Genomic DNA, 26,369 nt, shown 5'->3' with positions numbered 1-26,369 from the left:
CCTGTACTTTATATTTGCTCTCCCAGTCTTCTACACCCATCCCAGAATCTACAGGAATAATTCTGACTCTTCCCCTGTGGTTTGGGGATCTTATGTGGATGGAAATCAAACAGTAGAATTGGTAAAACAGGGAAAGAAAGGGACAGAAAATGGGCAAAGCAAAGAAAACAGAAAAAGACAAATAAAGAAATGTAGAAAAGCAAATGGTATCATAGGAAAAAAGAGAAGACTTTCGGACATAAAGCACATCATAACAAAATGACAAATTAATAACATGCAAACAGGATTATGTAACAATGCAGCAAAGAGGATTGTTCTGAGCTTATTTGACTATGTGTGTGTGTGTGTGTGTGTGTGTGTGTGTGTGTGTCTGAATACATGGCAATTGCATTACCACTGGCAGTTAAAAGTAATTGTTTGCAGACTCAGAAAAAATATGTTTAGCACTTCATGATTTTTTATAACGACACAGTAATACAATATTATGCTAAATGAAATTGTTGTTAGAGATGTTATAGATAAATCATTCATAATTTTTTATGTTCAGCTATAATCTTTGTATGACATATGACCGAATCATGACCGATAAGATACTTCAAAACCAGGATAATCACAAGCTATCTGGGACCCCCTCTAAGTAGAAGAGACAAAAATGGAATTTAACAGAATTTCTGTTACTGAATATGAGATCTTCCAGCTGCTGACTATCGAGTGCCAAAAACGAAACTCAGTTTCCCTTGCTACAATACAATCCCTCCTCTGCTCAGTTGTCGTCAAAAGTTTTCCCGCCACATCCCGTGATATGCTAAGACCAACTGAGATTACCCACTTTGGGACGCTGAAAGATAATATAAACTGCTGTCTGTCCATCACTCAACCAGTTTCCACACAGACAGAAAGCAGAAACTTTGTAGTCAAGGGGTCACTCGGAAGACACCATATGAATAATCAAATTTTCTGGAGATTTAGGTCTAATGAAGCAAGTCGTCAAAAGGTATGCAATAACTCAGACAGCTTTCTTTCCTATTGCGGTTTTGCCCGAACAGGTAGCAAGGCAGACAAAAAAGCCAAAGCAGTATTACTCAATTCAATTCAATTCAATTCAATTCAATTCTAAAGACTTTATTTATCCCCAGAGGCACACTTTAAAACACAAAAAGTACCACATTGTCTCTAGAACAGAAATACAAAGAAATCACTTCTATGTTGACATTTGAGTTGAGTGGTTCTCAACCCTGGTACTGGAGTACTCCTTTGTATGTCAATTTACATTCCAACCAGTATCATAATTAATCAATGTTTTCAACGGTTTTTGTAAATTATGTTCCATAATGCTGCGCTGTTATGTTCCATAACGGTGTTGGTTTGCAGCATCACTATTTGCTTTGTCCTTGAACTCTTCATTTTGTACTCAAAGGCTAAATCATTCCTTCATTAGAGGCAACAAAAAATCAGTTGAAAACTAACAGTTGGTGATGATCCAGGAACTGTGCTTAAGGTTCTTACAGAATCCAGCATACAGAAGGGAGACGGCTTTCAAGGTTCAGGGTTCAGAACCGCTGCCTTATTCCACCCAATATACTAGATTTTATTTCACATCCTGGGAATAGTTTCACATTTAAATGATTTCCCAGGACTTTCATGTTTCAGTTTCATGTAAATTTTGTCCTACTAGAGGGTCGGTTTTAAGTGTCAGAGCTGGAGTGTGGCAGGGCAAATGTGAAACAGACCCTGCGTCCAGAGCAGTAGGGCAAAGACCCATCGTAACTAGAGATCAGCACTTCGCGAGACTGCCCGTGCCACACCCTGACCTATGGAACGGAAGCTAATAAACCGCTGCTCGCTGCCACGGTGCCTCGCTGTGGACTTTCTGCAAAAGAAGATCAGCGGCTAAGCCCATCTAAAGCCCGTACATAAACTGGGAACTTCTGTTTTGAAAAGAGCTTTCAAACGAATGCATCAGCAGTGCTCCTAAGGAGCTTTGTTTCAAGACTGCCGCTCCATCCGGTTTGTGGGGACAGTCCATGGCCAGGAATGAGTCAGTAAAGGCCACCTGACCATCCAGAATCGCTCAGTCAGGGAGATCCCACAAGGTCAGAAAGCTCTTACTGCCAAACTCTGAAGCACTTTGGGCTGCAACCCATTGCATGAACAGTGCTATAAAAATAAGGTTTTTATTATTATCATCATTATAATAAATATCATAATAATAATACAAAAATAATAAGAATTATTATTATTATTATTATCGGACCTTGCAGTATCCTTTCCTTTCTGCGGTTGGCTAGCAAACTAGCGAGTCATGTTCTGTGAGTCTGTCTGAGCGTGGGTGACGTGTGTTTGTACATCAGCACATATGCATGTGTGTGTGCCCGTGTGTGCATGTGTGTACCTGGTCCCCCTGTGTTCCCTGTAGTCCAGGTCGTAGCTCTGCATGGAGTCCGTGTAGGACTCTCGCGAGTCGGCCTGGTGATGCAGCCGGGGGCCCATGGGGTACTGGTGCAGGGAGGAGTTGGGCTGGGCCGTGGTGTGGTACCGGGGGGGCAGGCTGTTGCTGGTCTCGCTGCGGTAGTCACTGTCCCGATCGTCTACCGCGCTGTCGTGGTCATCCAGGGCTGCGTGGGGGAGAAGAAAAGCTCAAAAACACAGAACCGGGTGTGCCTTCGAGGGTTCGGGAGGAGGGGGGGGGGGGGGGGGTTGCGGGGGGTTGGTTGAAGAGCCTGGGGATGAGACACAAGGCAACCATTTCCTCACATTCTGAATCAACCTCGAATACATCCACATTCATTCCACCTGCTGAACATGCCATGCACATGGACACAAACTTCCATCTCTGTATAACTCATGTATAAGTTATTAAACAGAAATCAAATGCCTCTTATACAGCTATCAGATTTTTTTCCCCAATGCTCTTATGATTGTATGACAATCCACTGTCATAACATGCATGTATTTGATGGCTTTAGAATTAAAAAATGTTAATTTCATGTAAAAGATTAAAGCTCTTTTGTTAAGTCACAAAACTGTTCATTTTGCTCTCTGTCTATATTTACCTTCTAGGTGTCAGTCAGGTGTTTTCAACAGATCATGCAAATCCATAAAATAAAACAGCTAAATTAGCTTCAATGGGAAAACACATCAATGTGTATGCAAACAAAATGTATGGTCAACAAAAAGTAAAAGAGTAAATTCCCCCACATATATATTATTCACCAAGGATTATCAAAGACATTAGCACAGCAGCTGTTATATGATGAACAGCTCACAGGCTGAGAAGAAAAGAGCAGGATACAGATACTCAAAATGATGCGGCAATAACGTAACCATGCTTAGTTTCATCACGGGGTGGGGTGGATGGTTTCTTTCATTTTGTTTCATAAGAAATAATGAAAACAAATGCCAGGAAGTTTAAGCACACTCTTAGTGCATGCACCCTTGTCAACGCAAGGGACGGACAGTAGCTCCATGTGATGGGATGTATGTTCCATTCCTCTTCTATGGATGGCTAGACATGGTGGAAGAGTGGTCATGAGTGCGTGCTTCCAACTCTGGTCCTGGAAATCAGTGGCTGAAACTATGCTAGAACTGAAGTACTGCAATTGAACTGCATTCACTCACGTACAACTGTGTTCACTGCTACAATGGGATCGAGCAGTACCTAGCAATTAGATAGTAATTAGGCATTGGACCAAGGCTGGTGAAGTGTGGGGGCCATAGAAGCACATCACATGTACAAAACCACACACACTTGCAACCACAGATAAATACACACACACTCTCAAAGACATGTACTGAAAAATACACAGACAAACATAGACATGTACACATAGCCACCACACACACGCACGCACGCACACACACACACAAATACAAAATTGCATACACGGGAGTGGAGTATTTTGGATAAAATAAATTAGGCCACACTGGCACATACACACAGATGGGGGATGGGGGAGGATATAGTGCTTTGAACCACAGGTGTACCAGGCTGTCAGAAAGAAACAAACGGGGGGACGCATGCTCCCCTGGGTAAATTGCTCATATTCATGCACACAAACCTTAGGGTACCTCCTCCAGAGAGAGACAGGAGTGCAAAGTGTGGGGAAGGGGGGGGGGGTGGGGGTGGGGGGGGGATGTGTTAGGGGTGGGAGGGTGATGACAGTGGGAGGCGTGTGTGAACATCTGCATGAGTGTGTGTGTATGTGTGTATGTGTGTGTGTGTGTGTGTGTGTGTGTGTGCATGTGCCTGTGTGTGTGTGGGCGTGTGTGTGCCTGTGTGTGCGTGTGTGTGTGTGTGTGTGCGTGTATGTGTATGTGTATGTGTGTGAAAGTGTGAGTGCGTGTGAAAGTGTGTGCATGTGTGTGCCTGTGTGTGTGTGTGCGCGTGTGCCTGTGTGTGTGTGTGCGCGCGTGTGCCTGTGTGTGTGTGTGTGTGTGTGCCTGTTAAACTTAAACTTACTTCCCCACCTGAAAACTTCTCTGCAGTCTTCATCGGAGAGGGACTCAGGGTTGTGTGTAAACACAGATCTGATGCTTAGTCAGTTTAGTCACTTAAATCAAAATAACTCAATCATAAATATACATGCTGTTTTACTCATCACAAAAAGCTCTACCAGCTCTGACCAATTAACATACAGAAAAACTTTAGATTACACTCATATGCTTAATAAATGATACACGTATTGTACATAACTGAAAAAAGCTATTTTATGGCCAGTTGATGTTAATGCATAAAAGCAACACAAAAGCATGTAATACGCATGGTTGAGATGGGATTTTACACAGCAACCATGCATACTGTAAATTTGTGCATGATTTCTTTATCAAGAAACTTTGTCATCCTTCTAAATGGTAAATGGACTGCATTTACATAGCGTTTTTATCCAAAGCGCTTTACAACTGATGCCTCTCATTCATTTTCTTCCGGAAAACTCATGATCCATTCCCAGCTCCAATTAAGATGAGTGTGCTGAGCAATAACTTAAAGGTTAAGTGCTCGTTTCTCTTTGGGGTTTCTCCCTCTGGCCCCCTTTAACGAACATACAAAATCCACACGATTACAGGCACCAACCAACAGAAAGGAAACACAGAAAGCAGGAGTGGATGTTCAAATTTTGTAGTATTGCTGAGCATTGTGGGAAGGGGGTGGCTGTTAATCTCTGACTCTCTGTCTCACATCAGCCCCACCCACCCCCCCCACCTCCACCCAAGTGCCTGGAGAGATGCCAAGATGGGACTGATACAAACGATGGAGATGGAAGAGAAAGAATGAATGAGAAAGAGAGAGCGAGAGGTCCCTTTTCTTTGCACGAATAGAGTCTTTCGTTCAGCCCAGGAAAACATGCAGAGAGCACATGGGGGGCAAGGGGGGGAGAGGGGCAGCCGAGGGTAAACTTAAAAATAAAAATAAAAAAGGACTACGTACTCTGCGGGTCGCCCCATCCTAAATAGTTGCCTGGTGTGGACACAAAAGTCAACAGAAAAAAGAGTGGGGGGGAAAACAATAAAGTTGTTCACTTAAGTTGTTCAAAAATAAAGTTAAACTTTGCGTGTGTGTGCATGCGTGTGCGTGTGTGTTTGAATGTGCATGTGTGTTTGGGTAGGGGGGGAAGTGTTGAAGGTGAGATGTTAGAAGTGGTGACAGAAGAGAAAACAGCAGTCAGCAGTGTTTGTGTGTGTGTGTGTGTTTATGTGGAGGAGAAGAGCAAACAGCAGTCAGTTTTGCAAAAATCACATTTTCCATGTTCAAGGACACAGGTGCACACAGAACATTCAGAAGAACATCAGCGATATGGCAAAACAGGAAGAGACCTGAGCACTGCGGGGCCTTTTCTGGAGAAGAGCATCCTATGACACAAAACCCACAAACCCCCCGGAAACAGGACTGCAAGAAGTGAAAGCTCCAGGTGAAAGGCCCCAGCCAGATTAAACTCTGAATGCTGGACGAAAACTCAGGACGTGGCGGCTTCCAAGAACCCATAAACCACTGAACAGCCTGAGGGAGTCTGTGGCTAGTGTGCTAGAAGGCCTACAGTAAGTAGTTAAGCAACGCTGCAGGTGCCACAGAGAACATTTGCCTAATTATGAGGACGGAGCACAAGCAACCTGCGTGTACCTCTCTCGGGTGCGGGACCAAAAAGCACAGCTCCCCTTTTTGGGAACACTTTTGTGAGCCCCTTCCGCATTCCCAGACGCCGTCTCTAATCAGCAGAGCGTTTGACTAAGGCCGCCAACCCGCCGTGCCGGTACAGCGCCGTGGCAGTGCGGAGGAGCCGCTCAGGACCCGAGCTTGTGCCTGGAAAGCCTCGGGGTTGTGTCCCCGAGCGCGGGCACTGTAGCCGTGACCTTGAGATGCACGGCTTCCGGAAACATCCGGCGGCATAAAGGAATATTGGATGACCAAGGTTAAGCCGTTTCATTTTCCCCAGGTAACAGCATCTGCCAGAAAGGCTGAGGGCCAACTCCCTTTCAATTCAATCGGTTCAGGAAGTACATTTTGCCGACTGAACAATGGCCCGTAATGTTTTGAGGATTTCCGAATTACTGAATGGAATTTAAATTAATTTCTTGAATTGACCAAATCGGACCCCCTCCTCTGTATGCGCTGTTGATACTTGCCAAGCGAGCGAATACGCTGGAAATAGGCTGGGGAAAAAACCAGCATGTGGGAACTGGCTGCATTGATGGCCTGAAAGATGGAACATGACACTGGCTCAGGAGCAATTTCAAGCCAAAGTCCTGGGATAAAATGGGCTGAAGCGCTAGATGGATGGGGCCTATGCATGCCTCTGTATGTTGGCTCTACTGACAGACAAGAGCCCAAATCTTTTAAAGGAAAGCCCTTTATCAGGCAATATGAATCAATTTCATATTTCAAGGATGCAGGATAAGGTCATGGTCTGACCGAGGTACATGAATGGAATTAAACAGTGTCACATTATTCTAAACCATACAGATACATCAAGCATTCCAGTTCACAGCCTGTATTATTCACATGCTTAAATAACACATATTTACTACTGTGTACAGAACAACATGGTAAATAAAGAGCAGAACATGTAATTGCATGCAGCCATAGCAGTTCTCAAAGCAGCGCACCAAATGGGAGAGAACAGCACAAAAAAGAGGATGGGGTGGGGGGCATGTGGGGAGACAATGAGGGACAAACACAAAGGAAGCTTAAGAAAGGTCTTAAAGGATATAAAGTGACAGGGTGTATATCTAGGACATATTAAACCTAAGATCACCCACTCTCACACACCTAATCACTTTCTCATTCACCCACCCACCCATTCCCTTACTCATCCATCCATTCAGTCATTCGCTCATCCATCCCTTCAATCATTCATTCATCCATCCATTCACTCACTCGCTCACCCATCCATTCAGTCACCCATCCATTCACTCACTCGCTCACCCATCCATTCAGTCACCCATCCATTCACTCACTCGCTCACCCATCCATTCAGTCACCCAACCATTCACTCAATCTCTCACCGATTCATTAACTCACTCACTCATCCATTCAGCCACTCACTCACCAATACACTCAGCCACTCACTCACTGTATCTCTTTTTGCATTCCATAAAATTGACTAAATGTCACCACCTTATGTCACAATGAGGAACTGCTTATGGCCAGGCCAAAAAGTAGCCCAAGGAGTTTGGCATAAAGCCTTCCAGATGCACTAAATATTCTGGGACAGTTAAACTCACTTTTTCGAGTTTTTAAGATTCCACTTAACTGCTTGCTTTTGATTACACTAAACCTGAAATGATATCAAAAAACTTCTAAAAGTAAACTAACTCTTTAAGGGTCATGTGGAGTCTTATCCTCATGAATTTAATTTAAAACAGTACATCTTTCCATTTAAATAGGTTCACAGAACTGGGACTGCCGATTCCACTTTTGGTCACTGTTCCCATAAATGTGCACATCCATGATTTTTTCCGCCCATAACCACTGTGGTGGGGGTGGGAGAACAAGCATGCATCCACGTGTACAGGGACATGACTGGGCGAGGAAAGGAGTAGATACCAACAAAACAGGGCACAATTATGCAAAACCCAATGTATCTATGGACCACAGCATGAATGTGAACCTGCAGAAACTGGGTATAGATTACAAGAATTCCCCACCAAAAAATTTGAATGGATACACACAAATACACAGGGAGGGAGAAGAGAGAAGCAGAACAAAACGGAGCTAGAGAAAGATAAGCCAGGCTGTAGCTCAAGACTGCATGCATCCGCCCTAAACTTACGCTCAAGCTTAAAATGTGACTTTATATTCCGCTTTTCCTTTAATAAATAACAGCAGACTGCTGCAAATGCATCGCGAGACAGATTAATCCTCTGTTTACTTAAAATTCAACTTCCTCATCCACAAAACTGACTGCATTTCTGACAACCAGGTTCAATAAATAACTGGAGACAAGACAAAGAACATCAAACTCTTTTATAGTCTTCTGATCCAGACACTCCTTCACATATTGTACAGAATACACAGTAGGCTATGAACGGGACAACAAAAGGGTGTAATTCACACTTACAGCACTGGGAGGCAGCAGAGGGCAGAGTGCTCCTTTGAACTTCTTGCAATGGGTACTGTGGGAAAATATAAGAGGATTGATAACAACCCAGTGTCTCCTCTAATACAACCATTCAGTCCCCACAAGCCCACTTCAGATGACTTACTGATAACAGCATTATTTTTTATTCAAGGGTTATGAAGGAATAAGGTTAACGCAAACAACCCAAGAAAGCGAGACATCACACACCGAGGGATCAAACCAAAACCGTAACAGTACATTTTTGTCTGACAAATTTAACCATTTTATGTAATCTGTCGAATTTCACGCACAAGGGCATGGAAGTCACTTCAATGTGTTACAAAAAGCAATGAATTAAACCACACACATGCTAGTGTACCGTACTTAACCAATTCATCCGCTTAGTCCAGCATACCAAGGAGAGAGCTGGCAAACACCATTAGATATTAAACAGTGTGCCAGCTCTCTGACTTCGCTAGTAAAAAAATGAATAAAGCTCAAAATAAAATTCCTCTTTTCTCTGTCATTTGATGGAATAAAGCAAAGAATATTTTACACATGTTCAAAGATTGTCATTTATGTGGTGTCCTATGACATATATCTTTAAAGTCCTCAAACATGCCCAACATCATACATACTAGAAGAAGATCCATTTTTTGATATTTGGAATATGAATGATTTGTAAGCTAGTGGTTTTAAATTAAATGACCCGTTTCATTAGATGGCACAGGATATGGTCCAAACCACAAATAAATCCTTGTTAGAGAAGCTGTCCACTTAAATGGAGATAATAAAACTGCATGCATAAAATTACTAAGTATTTTTCAATTATTTGAACTTAAAGTAAAAATGTTTTACTGAAATGAATGCCCCAGGAAAGGAGATAAGAAAAAGCATTTTCAACATGCACACTGCAGTAACTTTGTATTTCCCCTAGATGGCAGTGCAATAAGTAAAATCCATAGAACATATTCCAAACAGCTGAACTACTAACTTTACACAGAGCACACAATTTTAGTCAAAGGGACAGGGCTATGTTGCCCTCTCAAAATCCATATGAAGGCATTAATAGTTACCCAACAGTCTGCTACAGGATGGGACAGTCACAGAAGAACAGAAACACCAAACTTCTAAAACTGGCTTCTGAACAGTAAATCCACTGCAAGGCTTGGACCTTAGCCAGTGTGCTTTCTAGAGCACCAGGAACCGCCCGTCCATCGAGAGTGCGGGGCGCGGTGACGCCCCGCCGTCGAGGATCACGCGGTCTCCCTCGGCGACGGGAGGTCCGGCCCAGGTTCGGGCCGCGCTTACCTCGTCGTGGATGTGCATGGTATTGATCTGCTCCAGCTTGCCGGTCCAGTACCGGGCCTCCTCTTCCGGGATGTCTGGCGGAAAGCGGGGGTAGAGAACAGAGACCGGCTCATCCCAAGATCATCCACTGCTGCCATCCCGTCCCGTCCCACCCAGCCCCCGAAAAACACCCCGCGTGGGCTGTCTGCATTACATATTCATGCTCTTCAATATAACATGAGACTCTCATGATTCCTGTAGGATGTTCAAAATAGCACAGCCCTGCTCTGCTCTGCTCCCGGCTGGAGGAATGTGTGAGTGCGTAGTCCATAAAAACAACAAGGATTTAGTGTTTTAGAGTTAGAGTTAACAAATTTAGAGTTAATAAATTCTACAGCAGTCAATCACACTTAAAATATGTCAATGGATATGGACATAAAATATGTCAGAGGTCACACACTCTTGTTATGTCCAAGAATGTGTTTATTAACGGATAAAGTCCCCATACCACAGTGCCTTCATGATTCTTATTCTCCAGTTCTGAGGTTTTATATTGATTTTTTAAAATAATCAGCATATTCTTGAAGTTAAAAGTTTCTCGTCTGCCTTTCGGACAGTCAGCATGTTATTTTTCTCAGCTGATGTAACTGATGAAAGGGGGACCTGACCAGCGAGATGGCCAGGCACCTTCTCACCTGGACCAGACCCCCCCTCCCCCCTCCCAGATTCAGCAGATGTGGAGAGCTTTGAAGAGGATCTGAAGGTCCTAAAAGAGGGCGGAGGGGCGGGGGCTTCAAAGGGCTCAGATGAAACGGCCGGGCCACACGAACCACTTCAATGGGTCAGAGAGAGGCTGGGTGGGACGGGGCGGGGCAGCAGCTTGCTCCTGTCCGAAATGAGCGGCGAACGCACCGGTTTCCATGGAGACCTCAGAATGATCACAGCTCCCCGGCCCCCATGAAAGGACATGGCCGCTGAAGAAGCTTCACAGCTGAATGTTATTTATTAATGAGCCGGATGGCAGCCCAACACCAGCAAGCCAGGCTCACCCGTCCCGTCCCGCAAGGTGTGTGGGTAAATCAGGGGGCAGGGTGGGTTTGGGGTGTTGTTCGGATCACAGGTGCTGTCATGTCCCACGCCCAGGCGGTCAACTAAGGAGAACCCAACCCCATCCCATGCCTCGCCCCTGACTACTTCTCACTCGCTACCAAAAATATCAAAGAACCAGTCCTTCAGCCAACACATATTGTGTCATATTGTGTAAAAGCACTAGGAGTCATTTTTCTCACATTCATAGTCAGTGTCTTACAAGCAGTTTCATTTTCGCTATTTGTAGAATTCCCCTCCCACCCACCCCAGAATATTAGTGGCTTAAATGGGGGCTTTCTGCCTGTTTTTAGGTGCTTCACTTAAACTGCTTCAGTGCAAATCCAGCTGTATAAATGGATTACATCTAAAAATGTACACTCTGGAAGCCCCAGGGAAGCCTTGCTGCTGAGCAGACAGGGTGATGTAACCAGCATCCCACCAATCATATCAACTCACTCTGAACTTCTGCTCAATTTCCCATAATCCACTATTTCCTTATTCTATTACAGTACATACAAGATATTTTTATTTATACAGTTGGACAAAAATATGAGTGGCTTAGATGTCTATCTATCAAAAACCTAGACTGGCTGACTGTTCATTTGCCTGACTTAACTGGTTATCGAGTCAAGCACTAGCCATTGCCAGTACCAAAAAGCTCCTGGTGACTTGCTTTAGTATACCACTGTTAGTTGGACAATTCGATATGAAAGCTGCTGATTTTTGTCACTCAGAATTTGCACCTTCTTATAACACAATGTAGGTTGTGTTCTGAATATACACGACGTGCAAAGGCAGCACATTTTTCTGATCACACGTGCATGCACTGCACTGGACTCATCCACAGGCATCACCCAGAGACTTGTTTAACCTGAGCCAAGTGTTTTACCTGGAGCTTTTTCACTACAGAGCAGAAAATGCACTCTGCCTGCCCAACCTGAACGCGGAGCTGGGACAAATGATCCCCAAAACAAAAACAGGAATACAATATGAATAATTCCCACATCGGCACCACAGATTCCCCCCCAAAAAAACTTTCACCTACAAAATTAGGTCTTTTGAAGAGTTTCAAGCAAACCAAACCATCACTCATTTTTTTTGAATTACAGCATTTGTAGAGAGGCACTGATTCAGGAGGCATTTAGATTGATTCCTTGCTATGTCATAGAAATGCAAATAGGGAAGAGTGAGCAGTTGTTGACACACTGGGTTCTAAGAGCAGAGCAATATGCAGACTTCCGAGAAAAATCAAAGTCATATATTAAATTACTTTTATTACATGTTTAGGATAATCGCCTGACATTCAATGATTAATTGCAAGGCTGATCCATTAGTTCTTGTGCATCATTCTGTTTTGTGCCATAAAACTAGTTGGAGGCACATTACTTTCAAAATATTTTGTGACTACAAAGATGTAATCATCAGATTGACATTTAAAGCTTGTGACTACGAAGATGTAGTCATATTTACAGACACATTTACAGATATTTAAAGTCTTAACAGTAAGTGATATCAAACTACTTAGCTGTAAAAGAAAAACACAATTTTACCATGATTATTCAGTTAAAAAATATAATTTTCAAGGATTTTAACAGACATTGAGTCTGATGGCCAGCAGTTGGTGCCAGAGGAGAACATGGTTTGGGGTTGAAGCTGAACATGTTTGGGTCTGAAGCTGAACATGTTTGGGTCTGAAGCTGAACGTGTTTGGGGTTGAAGCTGAACGTGTTTGGGGTTGAAGCTGAACGTGTTTGGGGTCTGAAGTTGAATGTGTTTGGGGTTGAAGCTGAACATGTTTGGGTCTGAAGCTGAACGTGTTTGGGACTGAAGCTGAACGTGTTTGGGGTTGAAGCTGAACGTGTTTGGGGTTGAAGCTGAACGTGTTTGGGGTTGAAGCTGAACATGTTTGGGTCTGAAGCTGAACATGTTTGGGTCTGAAGCTGAACATGTTTGGGACTGAAGCTGAACGTGTTTGGGGTTGAAGCTGAATGTGTTTGGGGTTGAAGCTGAACGTGTTTGGGGTCTGAAGCTGAACGTGTTTGGGGTTGAAGCTGAACATGTTTGGGTCTGAAGCTGAACGTGTTTGGGACTGAAGCTGAACGTGTTTGGGGTTGAAGCTGAACGCGGTCAGGGCTGGCGGCTCACCGAAGGGCAGCTCGAAGCGCGTGTCCAGCAGGACCCGGTGGGGGGTGGGGTTCTTGGTGCCGTAGATCTCATCCGCCTTCATCAGGACCTCGGCGTCCAGGAAGGTCCACTCCCCCGGGCCCTCCTGCAGGGACGGACAGACAACCCCACAACGAAAGAGTCAGAGAAAGACAGAGCGAAGGGAAGAGGAGGAAGAGAAAGAGCATAGGAGAGAGGAGCAGAATGTTGGGGGACAGAGAGAAAGAGGGAAAGAAAGAGATACGGACAGAATGTTGGAGACAGAGCGACACACAAACAGAAAGAGCAGGATAGAGAAAGGAAGTGACACAGACAAACACAGAGAAGGGCGGAATGGGAAACTGATAGACATGAATTCCACTGCATGAAGTATTGCCACTTGGCCGCTTATTTGAAATACAGCCTACTTTCCTTAAGTCCCCTAAACCTGTCAATTGCCCAAAGAAAACATTTACAAGACAATGTATCATTTTGTTTGTAAAGCCCAGAAAATGGCAAAAGGATTGTTGAAATAAATTGCTCAATATTTTTTTCTGTCCACACCACCCTACCTTCAATTAATTAAAAAAATGGGTGATTTTCTATTTTGAATAATCATTTCTGGTAGCACAGCATGCAAGTGGAGTTCATTATCCAACCACTTGCATTTAAAAACATTACATGAGCATATTTATAATTACCAAGAACAGCCACGGTCAAAATAAATTCTGTATTTCTGAAATTACCATGGTTGGGCTCAGTTCCATTATAATTCAGAAAATTAATTAAAATTTATTTTGTGAAATGAAAAATGCCAACAAAGTTCTAAATTAATCGATTGGAATTGACCCAAATTCTGCCAATTATACTCAAGAACAGCAACCCACTCATTCCTAGTAGCATAATGCTACAAAGCTATAACTCCCTCCACTCATAAAGTATCCAAATTTCAGATTAATATCTAAACTCAGTAGGACTTCATGAAGCTCAAGGGTTTTGCAATGTATAGATTTGCCTGTATCCATGGAGACTCACCATTAGGCATTATGAGAGCCGATTTACCCCCCTGGTAGCCTCTGTTTAAGTGTAACATTTTTACAGTAAATGAAGACTTCCTGGAGACTAACATAATGGAAATTATTGCAAGAACAAAGCCTGCAGCAGTTTCGTCGAGGAGGGAGGCTTCCTAATTTAAGTGCAGAGCTGTGCTCTGGAATACTCACGCAAGGTGGAAAATGCACTTGGCCATATTCCAAAAGCAGAAGGTTTTGGGCTTGCAAACACGCTTGTTGCCATGAAAACATTAGTTTCCCCCCTTAGCGTCACAACGTCACAGTCGTTCCCTATTTTCTTCCAGCACAGTATTTCAGAACGTCTCTTATTCTTCACTTTCAACTATTTTAATTGAGTTAATTAACTTTAGAATTACCGTAATTTGGTACTTAAATTAAGCATTCCCTTAACCGAGCGTAAGCATGCGTTTGTATGCATAGCGTCTGTACCCAAATGTATGCCTCTAGTTCCATTTAGATATAAGCCGCTCGGTCAGTGTGATTTCTGTGACTGTGACTATGTTTCTGCTGTCGGAAACTGCACCGGTTACTAGACTGGATTAATCAAGTGATTAACAGTTCAGAGATCCAGAGGTCCATCCATTATTGATTACTGATGAAATCTTAGTCTCCACCACTACGTTTGCGGCTTGGTTTTCTTCAACATTTGTCGTTAACTTTGATTTACTGTTTGATGAACGTTGTAGGTTCTTAACATCAAAAAAAAATTAACAACTTAATTTTCGTAATCGCTAGATTTGGCAAACTACTATCAACAAAGCCATAGTCAGGATTTTAAAAATATTCAAAGTTTAGTGCTACCAACAGAAGAGGTCATAGGTTGAAATTATTTTGAACATCACAAAGTAATTTTTTCACAAAACCAATGAATGGACCACCTTGCAACTCCATCTACTGTAGAAGACAGGTGCTCAAGTCCAGGCACAACACATATAGGCTAGTTTCTAAAGCAGTGATACACTAATCTAGCCCTCATGGGTCAGTAGTACTGCTGGTTCTCATTCTTCCCCTCTAATCAGGCGATGATTTAGGCCTGGAAAACCAGGTGAGTTGGATTCCTGGCCAGTCAGTGATATTAATCAACCGATTAGCTGTCAAGTAGCACAGAAAACCACCAGTGAAACGGTAGTCAAATTTAACGACAGGTGTTGACTGAACACGGGCCTGTTCGAAGGCACATTGGGTGGCAGCAGGCAGTTTGGCGAAGGGTCCCGGTCGCCTGGCGACAGAGCGGTTCCCCACGCCGCCGACCCGGTGGGGCCCCTCGGCCGGGGGGGTCCAGCTCACCTCGTCCGACTGGCGGATGCTTTTGAGAGGGATCCAGGCGGTGCCCACCATGGTGTCCCAGATCAGGCCCTTGTTCCACACCTCCACGATGAGCCCCAGGTCCAGCCGGCTGATCTCGCTGCAGAGAGAGAGAGAGAGAGCGGGGAAGGGAACGTTAGCGAGGTGTCCCGTCGCAACGGAAATTACCGCCACTTCACAGCCTGACGTGTGAATTCATGCCCCGCGACACATCTGCAGGCAGAAAAAGCAGCCACGGTTTGGCACATCTGCATTTTGCGCAGATTTACACAACACTCGGCTTTCCCGTTCAGAACAGAACAAACCACCCTGCACCTGGCCTCCTGGCTGTCCTTTGATCTGTGCATCAATCCATTTGGCACATGGGGAGGGGGCACTACACTGCCAGCTTGCTATATGTGAATGGTGAGGACAAAAACAGCCTCTCTGAGCATTTCTCAAAATTGGTTCTGAAGTTTTACTTTGATAAAAACCATTCATGAAAAACACACTGAAAACAAGATTGTTTTGGCCCCTAGCCTGGTTTGGGAAACACCTAAACAGGTCCGAGGAATGGACATACATCACAACATTAATCCAGCCTTTTCTCCAGCTGCGTTTGAAAACCAGGAACGTGGTTCTAAACGCCGCCCTCTCCTTGGTACGGAGGAAAACAAAGGAAGTCTCCAACTCCGACGGAGATTTTCTCATTTACACACAGCAGCCTGTGTGAGCTCGGCTCCCGGCAACACGGGGCGCTTTCCAGGAAAAGCGAGGAAGGGCTTGAGCGCGAGCGAGCTCTCAGACGCTAATTAAAAACAGCGGGTAATTAACGAGCGCGCTCGCGGACCCCTCCCCAGACTCGCGCCCGAACAGACGCGCGGGAAAGCGCTCGCGGGAGGGGCTCTCGCTTTAACAAACCGCCGCAAGAGCGTCAAGAGCGAGGCACCTGTTAATCCGCGTATTATCACGTGGCGTGAAAATTCTTTTCCAGTCTTGAATCAGAAAAAAGCAGGAAGTCTAGCCGCAGTTTAGCCCACAAGTGTAAATTAAAGGTGGTTTTTATGAGAAGCCACCATATGAAGTAGCCTTTTCTGGGACAAAGTCCACGTCAGCAGTGTTAACTGTTTAATTACCCTGAAACAAAGTATTAATTTCAGCTTTGTTTACCTTGAATGCCCAATTTGTGTGTGCACACTCATCGTGGAAGCCTTCTCTTTCAACAGAGCAAAAGCGAGAGAAAGCGAGATGCTCTCTCAACTGAAACATGCAATGCCGAGCTGCTGCTTCTTTTCACTCTTCAGCCCACCGGTCGAGCTCACACAGACGGTATGTCAGAGATGGACAATTTGGGCCTGTTTTACTAAGACCTGTAGCACATTCAGAACCTCAAAACTAATAACACAGCACATGATTGGCACAACACCAATACCATGACCAATCAGTGGTCATGTTATTGGTTTTGCACGTGCTGAAAGGTTCTGCATGTGCTAAAGGTCTTAGTAAATTAGGCCCTTTGAGCGCAGCTTGTGTGGGCGGGCTGCGTGTGCTCGACTGACCACAGGGGGTGCTGTTGTGCAGAGAGACACAGCATTCCCTTGGAGGGAAATCCCTCCCTTCCCCAGCGAGCGACACAGCCAATTATGCACTTACCTGTAGGGTGAATATGTACTTTAGATTGCACAGGTAAGCCTCTCCCCTAATAAAGGTTCTCCTCACACTGCTACTGAAAAGCAGTTTGCAGGCTGAACCAGACAGAAGTGGAGGGTGGGTCCCAAAGGAGGTTGCTATATCAGAGGTTGCTAAACACATAAGGAACGCCCTTGGCTGAACAGCTTCAAGCCTGACCTCCTGAACACCTTGTCTCAGAGTTTATCCAATATCTCAGCTCGCCCTCCGGGTGAAATGCAACTGTCAGTCACAGATTACATCTCTACGAGGCAGTTTGCAAAGCAGGGATCAATGTAGGCTGATTGGGAAAGGACACAGGTATCCACTTAGGGGATTTCACCCTGGTCCTCCCTGCTGAGTCACTAGTCTGTGGACAACCTTTCCTCTCAAACCACATCTAAGAATTCCACCTTCCAGCTTACTGAAGAGAGTATGTGAGCATTACGACGTGCAAGAAGACCATGGCAAGTAAACCAGGGCAAACGGAAAGAAACGTTGTGTCTTTATGCCTCAGGACCATCCATGATAGCCCAGCCACGGTCTGTCAATCATTTTATCACAGGAACAGTGATCGGTCAGGCTAACGCACAAGACAGAATGCCTCTCTGTAACCTGAATTTCCTGCAGAGATGTAGATAAGACCTTATGAGACAACATTTTCCTGTAAAACAGTTCAACATACAGTACAAGCACATATAAGGAGCTAATTATATTTACAGATACATTGTACAGATACACTTTAAACAAGATTAACTCTAATTGGATACGATTACATATGTCATAATATTTCTTCTGATTACCAAGTCTTTCCTGGTTTTTACATGTGGCAATTACCATACTCATCTCTGATGCCTTGTAACAGCTGATATAGCAAAAGAAAAAAAATACCAAGAATGATTACACAAGGACTAGAGAGCTCATTATCAAAGGAAACAATATTTCAAACAATGATGTATTATTATAGCTGGTTGAAAAGATGCTGTGATGCAATGTCCGCCAATTAGTTGTATAATGAGTCACATATGAGACTGGCTCTTGAAAAGACCAAAAAAAAAAAAAACCTTGACAGTACAGATAATATAATGTAGCGATGAGAATTTTACAATGAGAGTGTTGCGACCTGATGAGAGTTGAGAATGACTGAGTATTCTAAATTGGGGGGGGGGGGGGGGGGGGGGGGGGAGGGAGCACAAAGAAACCTGCATGGGGGCTTTCTGTAAAGCCAAAAAGGCAAAAAGGGTACCAGTGCGATCACAGCACCATGCAAGCCATGTTTTAAACCCATCAGCATTCAATCCTGAGCGGAAGAGAAACCGGGAAAAAAAATGACTCATTCCCAAATGGAGTTGCAAGCTTCCAACATATTCATTTTTTAATAACCAACTGTGGCGTTAAACACACACACACACACACACACACGCACGCACACACACAGACACACAATAAAAACAACAATCAATTTCCTTGTGTTTATCATTTTAGGTTCTGTTTTGCTTTCCAGAAAGTTTTTTTTTTATTATTCCTTTTTTTTTTGCTCACAAAGCCAAAGTAAAATAAGGGAATTACTAATTGATGTGTTGCCATAGATACAGATTGTCGGCTCTGTAATCTATTGTGGCATCAGATGAGTGCCGAAACATCAAGGCTCTACATCCAGCTCCAGCTCTTAACCACAATAATAGCAAGAAATGCTCCACTTAAAAGACCATCTGCAGGGAGCATCATGAAAGCACGGACGCTGCAAAGAGTTTACCAGGTTGCACTTAAAAAATACATAACAGCCGAAGCAAAGCGTATTTCTGTTTATTATGGTTTGAAATTGCTATTACTGAAGCTAACACAAAAAAGGTTTTGCCTTCAAAGGGGAATTCATTTAGTTTGAATTGAAGCATAGGGCCTTTACAAGGGTCAGCCTGAAAGGGGGTGGATCCTAAAAGGGGTGTGTCTTTAAGGGTGGATCATTAAAGGTAAGGATTCTTAAAGGGGCGTGTTTTAGAGGCTGGATCATTGAAGGTATTGACCCTTAAAGGGGCGTGTTTTAGAGGCTGGATCATTATAGGTATTGACCCTTAAAGGGGCGTGTTTTAGAGGCTGGATCATTATAGGTATTGACCCTTAAAGGGGCGTGTTTTAGAGGCTGGATCATTATAGGTATTGACCCTTAAAGGGGCGTGTTTTAGAGGCTGGATCATTATAGGTATTGACCCTTAAAGGGGCGTGTTTTAGAGGCTGGATCATTATAGGTATTGACCCTTAAAGGGGCGTGTTTTAGAGGCTGGATCATTATAGGTATTGACCCTTAAAGGGGCGTGTTTTAGAGGCTGGATCATTATAGGTATTGACCCTTAAAGGGGCGTGTTTTAGAGGCTGGATCATTATAGGTATTGGCCCTTAAAGGGGCGTGTTTTAGAGGCTGGATCATTATAGGTATTGACCCTTAAAGGGGCGTGTTTTAGAGGCTGGATCATTATAGGTATTGACCCTTAAAGGGCCGTGTTTTAGAGGCTGGATCATTATAGGTATTGACCCTTAAAGGGGCGTGTTTTAGAGGCTGGATCATTATAGGTATGGATCCTTATCGGTGTTTGTTTCAGAGGGTGGATCAAAACTCACTTAAAAAGCAGCTCTTTAAGCCTTCAGTGTGTCTGAAATACCCTGATAAAAAGCTTGTTTTCCACCCCACACTGAACCCTAAAGGCTCTCACTCCTAAGCGATACGTTAACAGCGTCTGGCGGGACAATGTCTGTGGCATGAGGGTAACAGTAACACAAGCTGCGGAAAGCAGAACCTGTCCGACATGGACATGGATTACAATGCACTAGTAATGAACCTCCTCTAATCCTTACAGCTCCAGACAATAGCAGCTGAAGGACTGGGCTGCTTATTCGTAACTGCGACTGAGGATCCCACAGCTTTTTTGTAACTCCCTAATCAGTTAATTAAAATGACTTTTTTGGAGACACTGATAAGAGGGGAAACTGATTCTCCTGCTGATTCTGGTGTGAATTGGCTGTTGCTTTGGGAAGATATTTTGGAACATATCTGATCCAGGGCTGCCAGACCAGGGTTTTTTTTCCCCCCAGGCAAACTGGCTGAGCTGTTACCTATTTTGCACTCACTGCTTGCTCAGAAGCCTGCTTGCTTTTAATCTTCTGTGATTTATCTCTGCGAAGTGGTCTCCTTCATGAGAATAAATATTGGCGTTTCCTTAGAGACAAGTTTTTTGTAAGGAGCAAGTTAACTGACAGTTTGATTTTCACTTGCTATAAAATGACCACTGCTGTAGGGATTGGTGTACATCATATTTTGGTTGAGTAATTTCATAATTCACATGACATTAAGTTGGCTCTGATTTTGAAATCCAGCAACTTGTCCAGAAACTTGTCCGCCAAAATCTCAACACTGAAGATTGTTTTGTTTGTTTCAACCAAAATAGTTCTGAAATGAGCAGCAGTACTACTCTAGGTCCAGATTTCCCTTCCAGAAAACACACCTTCAAAAACACACACAGCCAACCACTGCCTTTTTGTACTCCACCACTAGAGCTGCACAGCGATTCCACCAATCATCTGAGCCGCACAGGTTTCCACCAGTCATCTGAGCTGCACAGCAATTCCACCAATAATCTCAGTTGCACAACAATTCCACCAATCATCCGAGCTGCACAACAATTCCACCAACCATCTGAGCTGCACAACAATTCCACCAATAATCTCAGTTGCACAACAATTCCACCAATCATCCGAGCTGCACAGCAATTCCACCAATAATCTCAGTTGCACAACAATTCCACCAATCATCTGAGCTGCACAACAATTCCACCAATCATCCGAGCTGCACGCAGTGGCTGCAGGCAGAGCTATCGGCTAAACGAAAGCGTCTCGATTGCAATGAGGCGAGGAACGCCGTACCAAATGAAATCCCAGGGTGACGCTACAGACAATTAGGCACTGCTCCATGGGACTCCCAGCCACACGGGGCACTGGCACAATTAGGATCGGAGTCAGACGGTGGGGAGCATCTCTGCACCACCCTGCCTCTGCTGGATTCTCCACTCCACTGCCAGAAATCCTCAGAGTGAAGATTATTCATCTTTTCTCCTGATGTTACAGCTCAGCAGCTACTGGAGAAATATACATTAAACAATATAAACTGATACACTCATTTCATAACCCATCAATGTGTGGTTTACCAGAAACCACCTCCATTATGTCACTGTGTGGTGAAACGACTGAAAGAAACATTGGCTTTTTAAAGGTGGCAATAGATAAGCCAGTCCTACTGGATTTTAATGAAAGTTAGCATTGTACAGCCACTCACATTAATGTTTGACTGATTGACTGACTAGCTGACTGACTGAGTGGCTGACTTGCTGACTGGGTAGCTGACTTGCTGACTGACTGACTGGCTGATTGGCTGGCTGATTGGCCAACTGGCTGGCTAATTGGCTGGCTGACTGGTTGGCTGCCTGGCTGTTTGACTAATTGGCAAATTTATTGGCTGACTGGCTGATTGGCTGGCTCATAGGCTGAATGGCTAGCTGACTGGCTGATTGGATGATTGGCTGCTTGATTGGCTGACTGGCTGAGGGAATAAATGCTCCTAGGTAGATACCGTTTATTTCCATAATGACCCTTGGTCTCCAGGGGACTCGGGACAAGAAACACCGGCTGAGATCTACCCACCCACAGCATGGACAGTCAGCCAGTCAGCTCCCCCTCCTGGACATCAATAAAATGTGTGGAATTACACAGCAATCCCACAATGCAATACCCATTGCATTTTTTCAGCCCCAGTGCAGGGGATAACAGCAAGCATTATACAGCATTCTCAACAAAATGCCAGGCCAGGAGCTTAGACCCAAGCCCCCTCATCACTCACAGTTACAAGACCTCACTTTTCTGCAGATGAGGTCACTTTACCACAGATAAAATGTGTTATGGACACTCTCAACCACAGCACCACTGCCCCATTTCAACCCTTCCCTGCTCTCCCATCCAACTGATAGGAAGCACTTACAGTAAATTGAAACGGTCTTGGAGTAGACTGGCATGACTGGAGTACCAGTCTACTACTACACACACACACACACACACACACACACCCACACTCACTCACTCATACACACACACACACACACACACACAGACCTGACAGCTCTTCAGTGCACAGTAAGACATTGACAGGAATATGGAATTGAATATAGCCCCAGGCATCTCAATTTGATCTTTTATCACTGCCAGCATACTTATCTGGACGTCCAAAACTGTTCAGTTTGACTTTTGAGGTTTTTCACAAAGCTCAAGGTCCATTCTGATTACAGCTCACACAAAAATGCTTTGGCAAATCACATTCTATAAAACACCCCAAAAAATAACAGAATCTCATAGAAATCTCATGTCAAATGAATTCATGAATTTGTGTTACTGACTGTCAAAATAATAAATACAAAATAACTAATAAAGTTTAAATCAGAGTTGTGTAATGGAATTAGTGCATTGATAAAACCTTTGGTTCAAAGTTGATTGGGTGCTGGGAGGCTGCAGGTTCGATAGAAATAACTCAGATCAGTTGGGAACTTACTTGAGATGGTGATTTTCTATTATTAAGGATCTGGAAAAAAAACAGTCAAAACCTCATAAAACTACTGCACATGTAAAATAATGAGTAGCCATCTGCATAAGGAATGCTTCTCAGTTTTATTCAATCATGACCTGAATTTAACTACACTGTTGTGCATTTGTCAGCTGCTTAGATCTGAAGGAACTGCCAGCTGGCCCATGACCTACAGAAGCAGGGACCGTTTGCAGATGACCCCTAAGGCAGACGAATACAGCGCACTTGAACCTCTGGCTGAACCACAAATCTGTGTGTATTTTTAACTCCATAGACAGTGGTTAATAAAACTCCCAGTCCCTTAGAAAAATTAAACGGTGGCATGGTTAAACCGAGTCTTTCCAAATGGAGAGCACAGAATGAACAGTGTTAACTTAAACGCTTCTCAAAAAAAATTAAACGTTTTTCCCGAAGGAGACTGCGAGACGGGAAATGATGGACTTCACGTAATCCGAGGTACAATAAATAATTCCGACAGGAGGAACAGAAGTCGATGCGAACAAAGCCCAGCTTTAGAAGCACTCTGACGTCAATCAACACGAAGCCCACAGCGGCGATGGATGAACCAGAAAGAAGTAGGTCTGTGGAACACTGAACAAATGAAGCATGCGCGTAGGGGACGTCGTTCAATAAACGGTCACTTGCGATTTACGGAGAGAGGCCGTTTTTTACGCGAATCGCCGTTTCTGCGTGACCAAGCGAGGCGGTGGTGGAACCCAGGAGGTCATTTTCCCTTCCTCGAACCAAAACCAACCAACAAAGGTGATTCAGCTGAGTGGCACAGGCAAAGGACGGTTGCCACGGAGAGTCATAAAAACACTGCATGCAAGTGTGATAAACGACGCCGGACAAACGTTTGCTTATGACAGCTTCATTGTGTCTGGAGGCGGCGAACAAGCTTAAAAGAAAAAGAAAGAGAAAAAAAAGCAGCCAGGGGCGTGAAAATGGATTTCGCCGATAATGTTCCAGCTTGCTCGGGCAGTCTCTCTCTTCATAACGTAACGAGACAAGGAACGCACCTGCCGCACAGCAGCCTGCGAACCAGGCGAGAGGACCCTGACAGCTCACTCCTACACACTGAAACAAAAGAGGAAGGCCAGGTGGCGTCCTTTTAACAAGGAAAAAAGCAACATCATCAAAATAAAACGACACTGGCCTACGAGGTGTAGGCTACTGCTGTTGTGTGCAAGTAATAAATAAAAGCAGTTGTTCCTTTGGTTTTTTAGCCTTGTTCGGGGTGGTGGGGGGGGGGGTGAGTTAATATTTGACACTCAGTGTTCAGTAGGAGGAAGGTTTGACACTCCCCGGTGGTGAGGATGAATATTTGATGGCGCTCCCTGAGCTGTGGCTCATGGTGTTATAAAGCCTCTCTCTTTAATCCCCGCTGCTGCTGAGGTTTACACAGATCAGCACGTGGATCAACAGGCCCGTAATCCTGATGCAAGGCGACACTCAACACTCAAACAGTGCATTTAGCCGAACACTGAACACTGATACAAAACACTTACACAAAACACTGAACACTGACACAAATGCTGAAAACTGATACAAAATACTAAATACTGACACAGACTCTGAACACTGACACAAACACTGAACACTGATACAAACACTGAACACTGACACAAACACTAAACACTGATACAAACACTGACACAAACACTGAACACTGACACAAACACTGAACACTGACACAAACACTGAACACGAAAAGAGCGGCTGCATAATGTATCATATCGGCATTAACATGACGATACGATGAGTAAAACACATACTACATTACTGAATACAGTTTAAGATACTTTACTGAAAGTATATTTCAGTGGTGTTCTTTCACAATGAACAAATATAGATCATTTCGCATCTGTGGAAATCATGGTAGACTTGACACGCCCCCCCCCCCACCCCCCAAATTGATGATGTATCATCTGAGTAGGAAAATGGTTTTAATGAATGCATATTGAACTTTTCATAAAATATTCATTAAATCCATGCAAAAACCTGTGTACGTTTTATTTCACCACCAGGGAGAGACCTGACCTCAGGATCACAGATTTAAGAATCCCCAATGCTTAATCTATTCATGATACATTTATTAGCACTTCAAAAAACAAAACAGGTTCACATAATGGGTACATAAAATGGCCAAGGATATTTGTCATCGTTCTGAAATTCAACGGCTGTTTACGCAGTATATATTCATGAACACATCATGCAATATTCATAATGAACCAATTATAAGCATATTTTATAAAGCATGACAACACCCGGGATGGGATCTGACCGGAGGAAGACTGACCTAAGAATGTCACGCACGCAATGCATTCATAATACACTTGTCTCAAGTTGAATGATTCATGAGGAGTTCATTCAACTGCCACCAACTTTATTTGTTTTAATGCAGCTGAATCAAGCTCGCAATGCATAACAGCTGCACAACCTCTTTATGAAGAGATACGCCCCCTTCTCAACACTAGACCAAAAACCAATAATTTATGTGTAGCCACTACCGCTTACTAGAGGCAATATAGTCCACCTGTGCAAAGCCTGATATGCGAGTAGCTAATTATCTGCAGAGACTGATTAGAAAAATCTTCCTTTTGTGAAAACTGAAAACTCCACTCCCTTCCACTCATCCCAGCAACACTGCTGCCAGCCACTGGTACTTTTTCTTTAACCATTGAATTTTGAAAAGCACAGAATGACAGATTCCAAATAGAACTTATTCTGTCCTAATTTATCTTGTTTGCAGCAGAAGGCACAATCGCTGGGGGGGGGGGGGGGGGGTGGGGAGGAAGGAAGGGGGGTGGCGGGAGGTAGTGGAGGAGGGGAATTTGTTTATTTACGAGAAACACCACTGCTTTCGCTCCAGCAAAATCCAGAATAACAAAAGCCAAGCGCTTGGCCTGAAAGGGCACTTTTTTCACCACATGTCACAGCAGCCCTGGGAGAAAAGGCGAGGCTTTCTGTATGAGATACATTGCATGCGTCAGTGTGCTCCCAGCCAGTTTGCACCGCAGGGCAGAGGCGCACAAACCCTGGGTCTGGGGAGCCACAGAGTCTGCAGGGGGCCTCAGCCCTGCCCCTGAAAACCCACATGGCTGGGGATTCCACGGGCTCAGATTCAGTGGGAAGGGCAACCCTAACACCATCACTATGCTCAGACACAGCCGCTGAGACAATTAAGCTGGAATCCAAGTTCATTCCAAGCACTTATTTTCACTCTTCGTATCCTTTAATTGCTCCTTAGCGCCAGCCAACACAAGAAAGAGATGCAAGGACGAGATACGAGGTCAGAGGACTCAAAGCTCAGCCAAGCGTAAGTTTTTGGAGCGATGTCAATTACAAACGTGGCAGATATGGAGAGGTGGATCCACTTGTGGATCATTTACTACGTCATGCGTTCTGAAAAAAGACTTCGGCAAAGACATGTGTCCTCACTGAAGCATCCTCCAAGAGTCTCCTCACTCCTCCAAGAAGCTTTTAACAGACTGGAAGGTCCTCAAAGACTGCGAACCTTGGTCAGGACTGAGGAGATGAGAACGGATAAAATAGGTGTGCGACAGCCGTGCACACTGACCTCATTCTCTCTGGAGGCCATGCGCTCCAAGTCTGTAGTGCCCCTGAATCAACAGGACTGGCTCACAACTG

At 44.2% G+C, this 26,369-nt stretch overlaps 1 protein-coding gene across 1 annotated transcript in view; it reads right to left on the bottom strand.

The window, feature by feature from the left end:
• Window positions 1-617: 617 nt before the first annotated feature.
• Window positions 618-26,369, bottom strand: part of LOC118213035 (protein unc-13 homolog B-like) — a 68,747-nt gene continuing 42,995 nt past the window's right edge. Inside the window, exons 5-11 of the mRNA XM_035391635.1 lie at window positions 15,434-15,551; window positions 13,077-13,200; window positions 9,864-9,937; window positions 8,553-8,607; window positions 5,426-5,455; window positions 2,393-2,615; window positions 618-633 (exon numbers count right to left, since the gene is read on the bottom strand). Coding sequence (XP_035247526.1) covers window positions 618-633; window positions 2,393-2,615; window positions 5,426-5,455; window positions 8,553-8,607; window positions 9,864-9,937; window positions 13,077-13,200; window positions 15,434-15,551 — 640 coding nt within the window. The remainder of the gene's footprint in view (window positions 634-2,392; window positions 2,616-5,425; window positions 5,456-8,552; window positions 8,608-9,863; window positions 9,938-13,076; window positions 13,201-15,433; window positions 15,552-26,369) is intronic.

The sequence above is a fragment of the Anguilla anguilla genome, chromosome 14 (genome assembly GCF_013347855.1).
Source record: "Anguilla anguilla isolate fAngAng1 chromosome 14, fAngAng1.pri, whole genome shotgun sequence".
NCBI classification, from domain to species: domain Eukaryota; kingdom Metazoa; phylum Chordata; class Actinopteri; order Anguilliformes; family Anguillidae; genus Anguilla; species Anguilla anguilla.
Note: the sequence above shows the minus strand (reverse complement) of the source record. Positions and strands in the feature narration are given on the sequence as shown.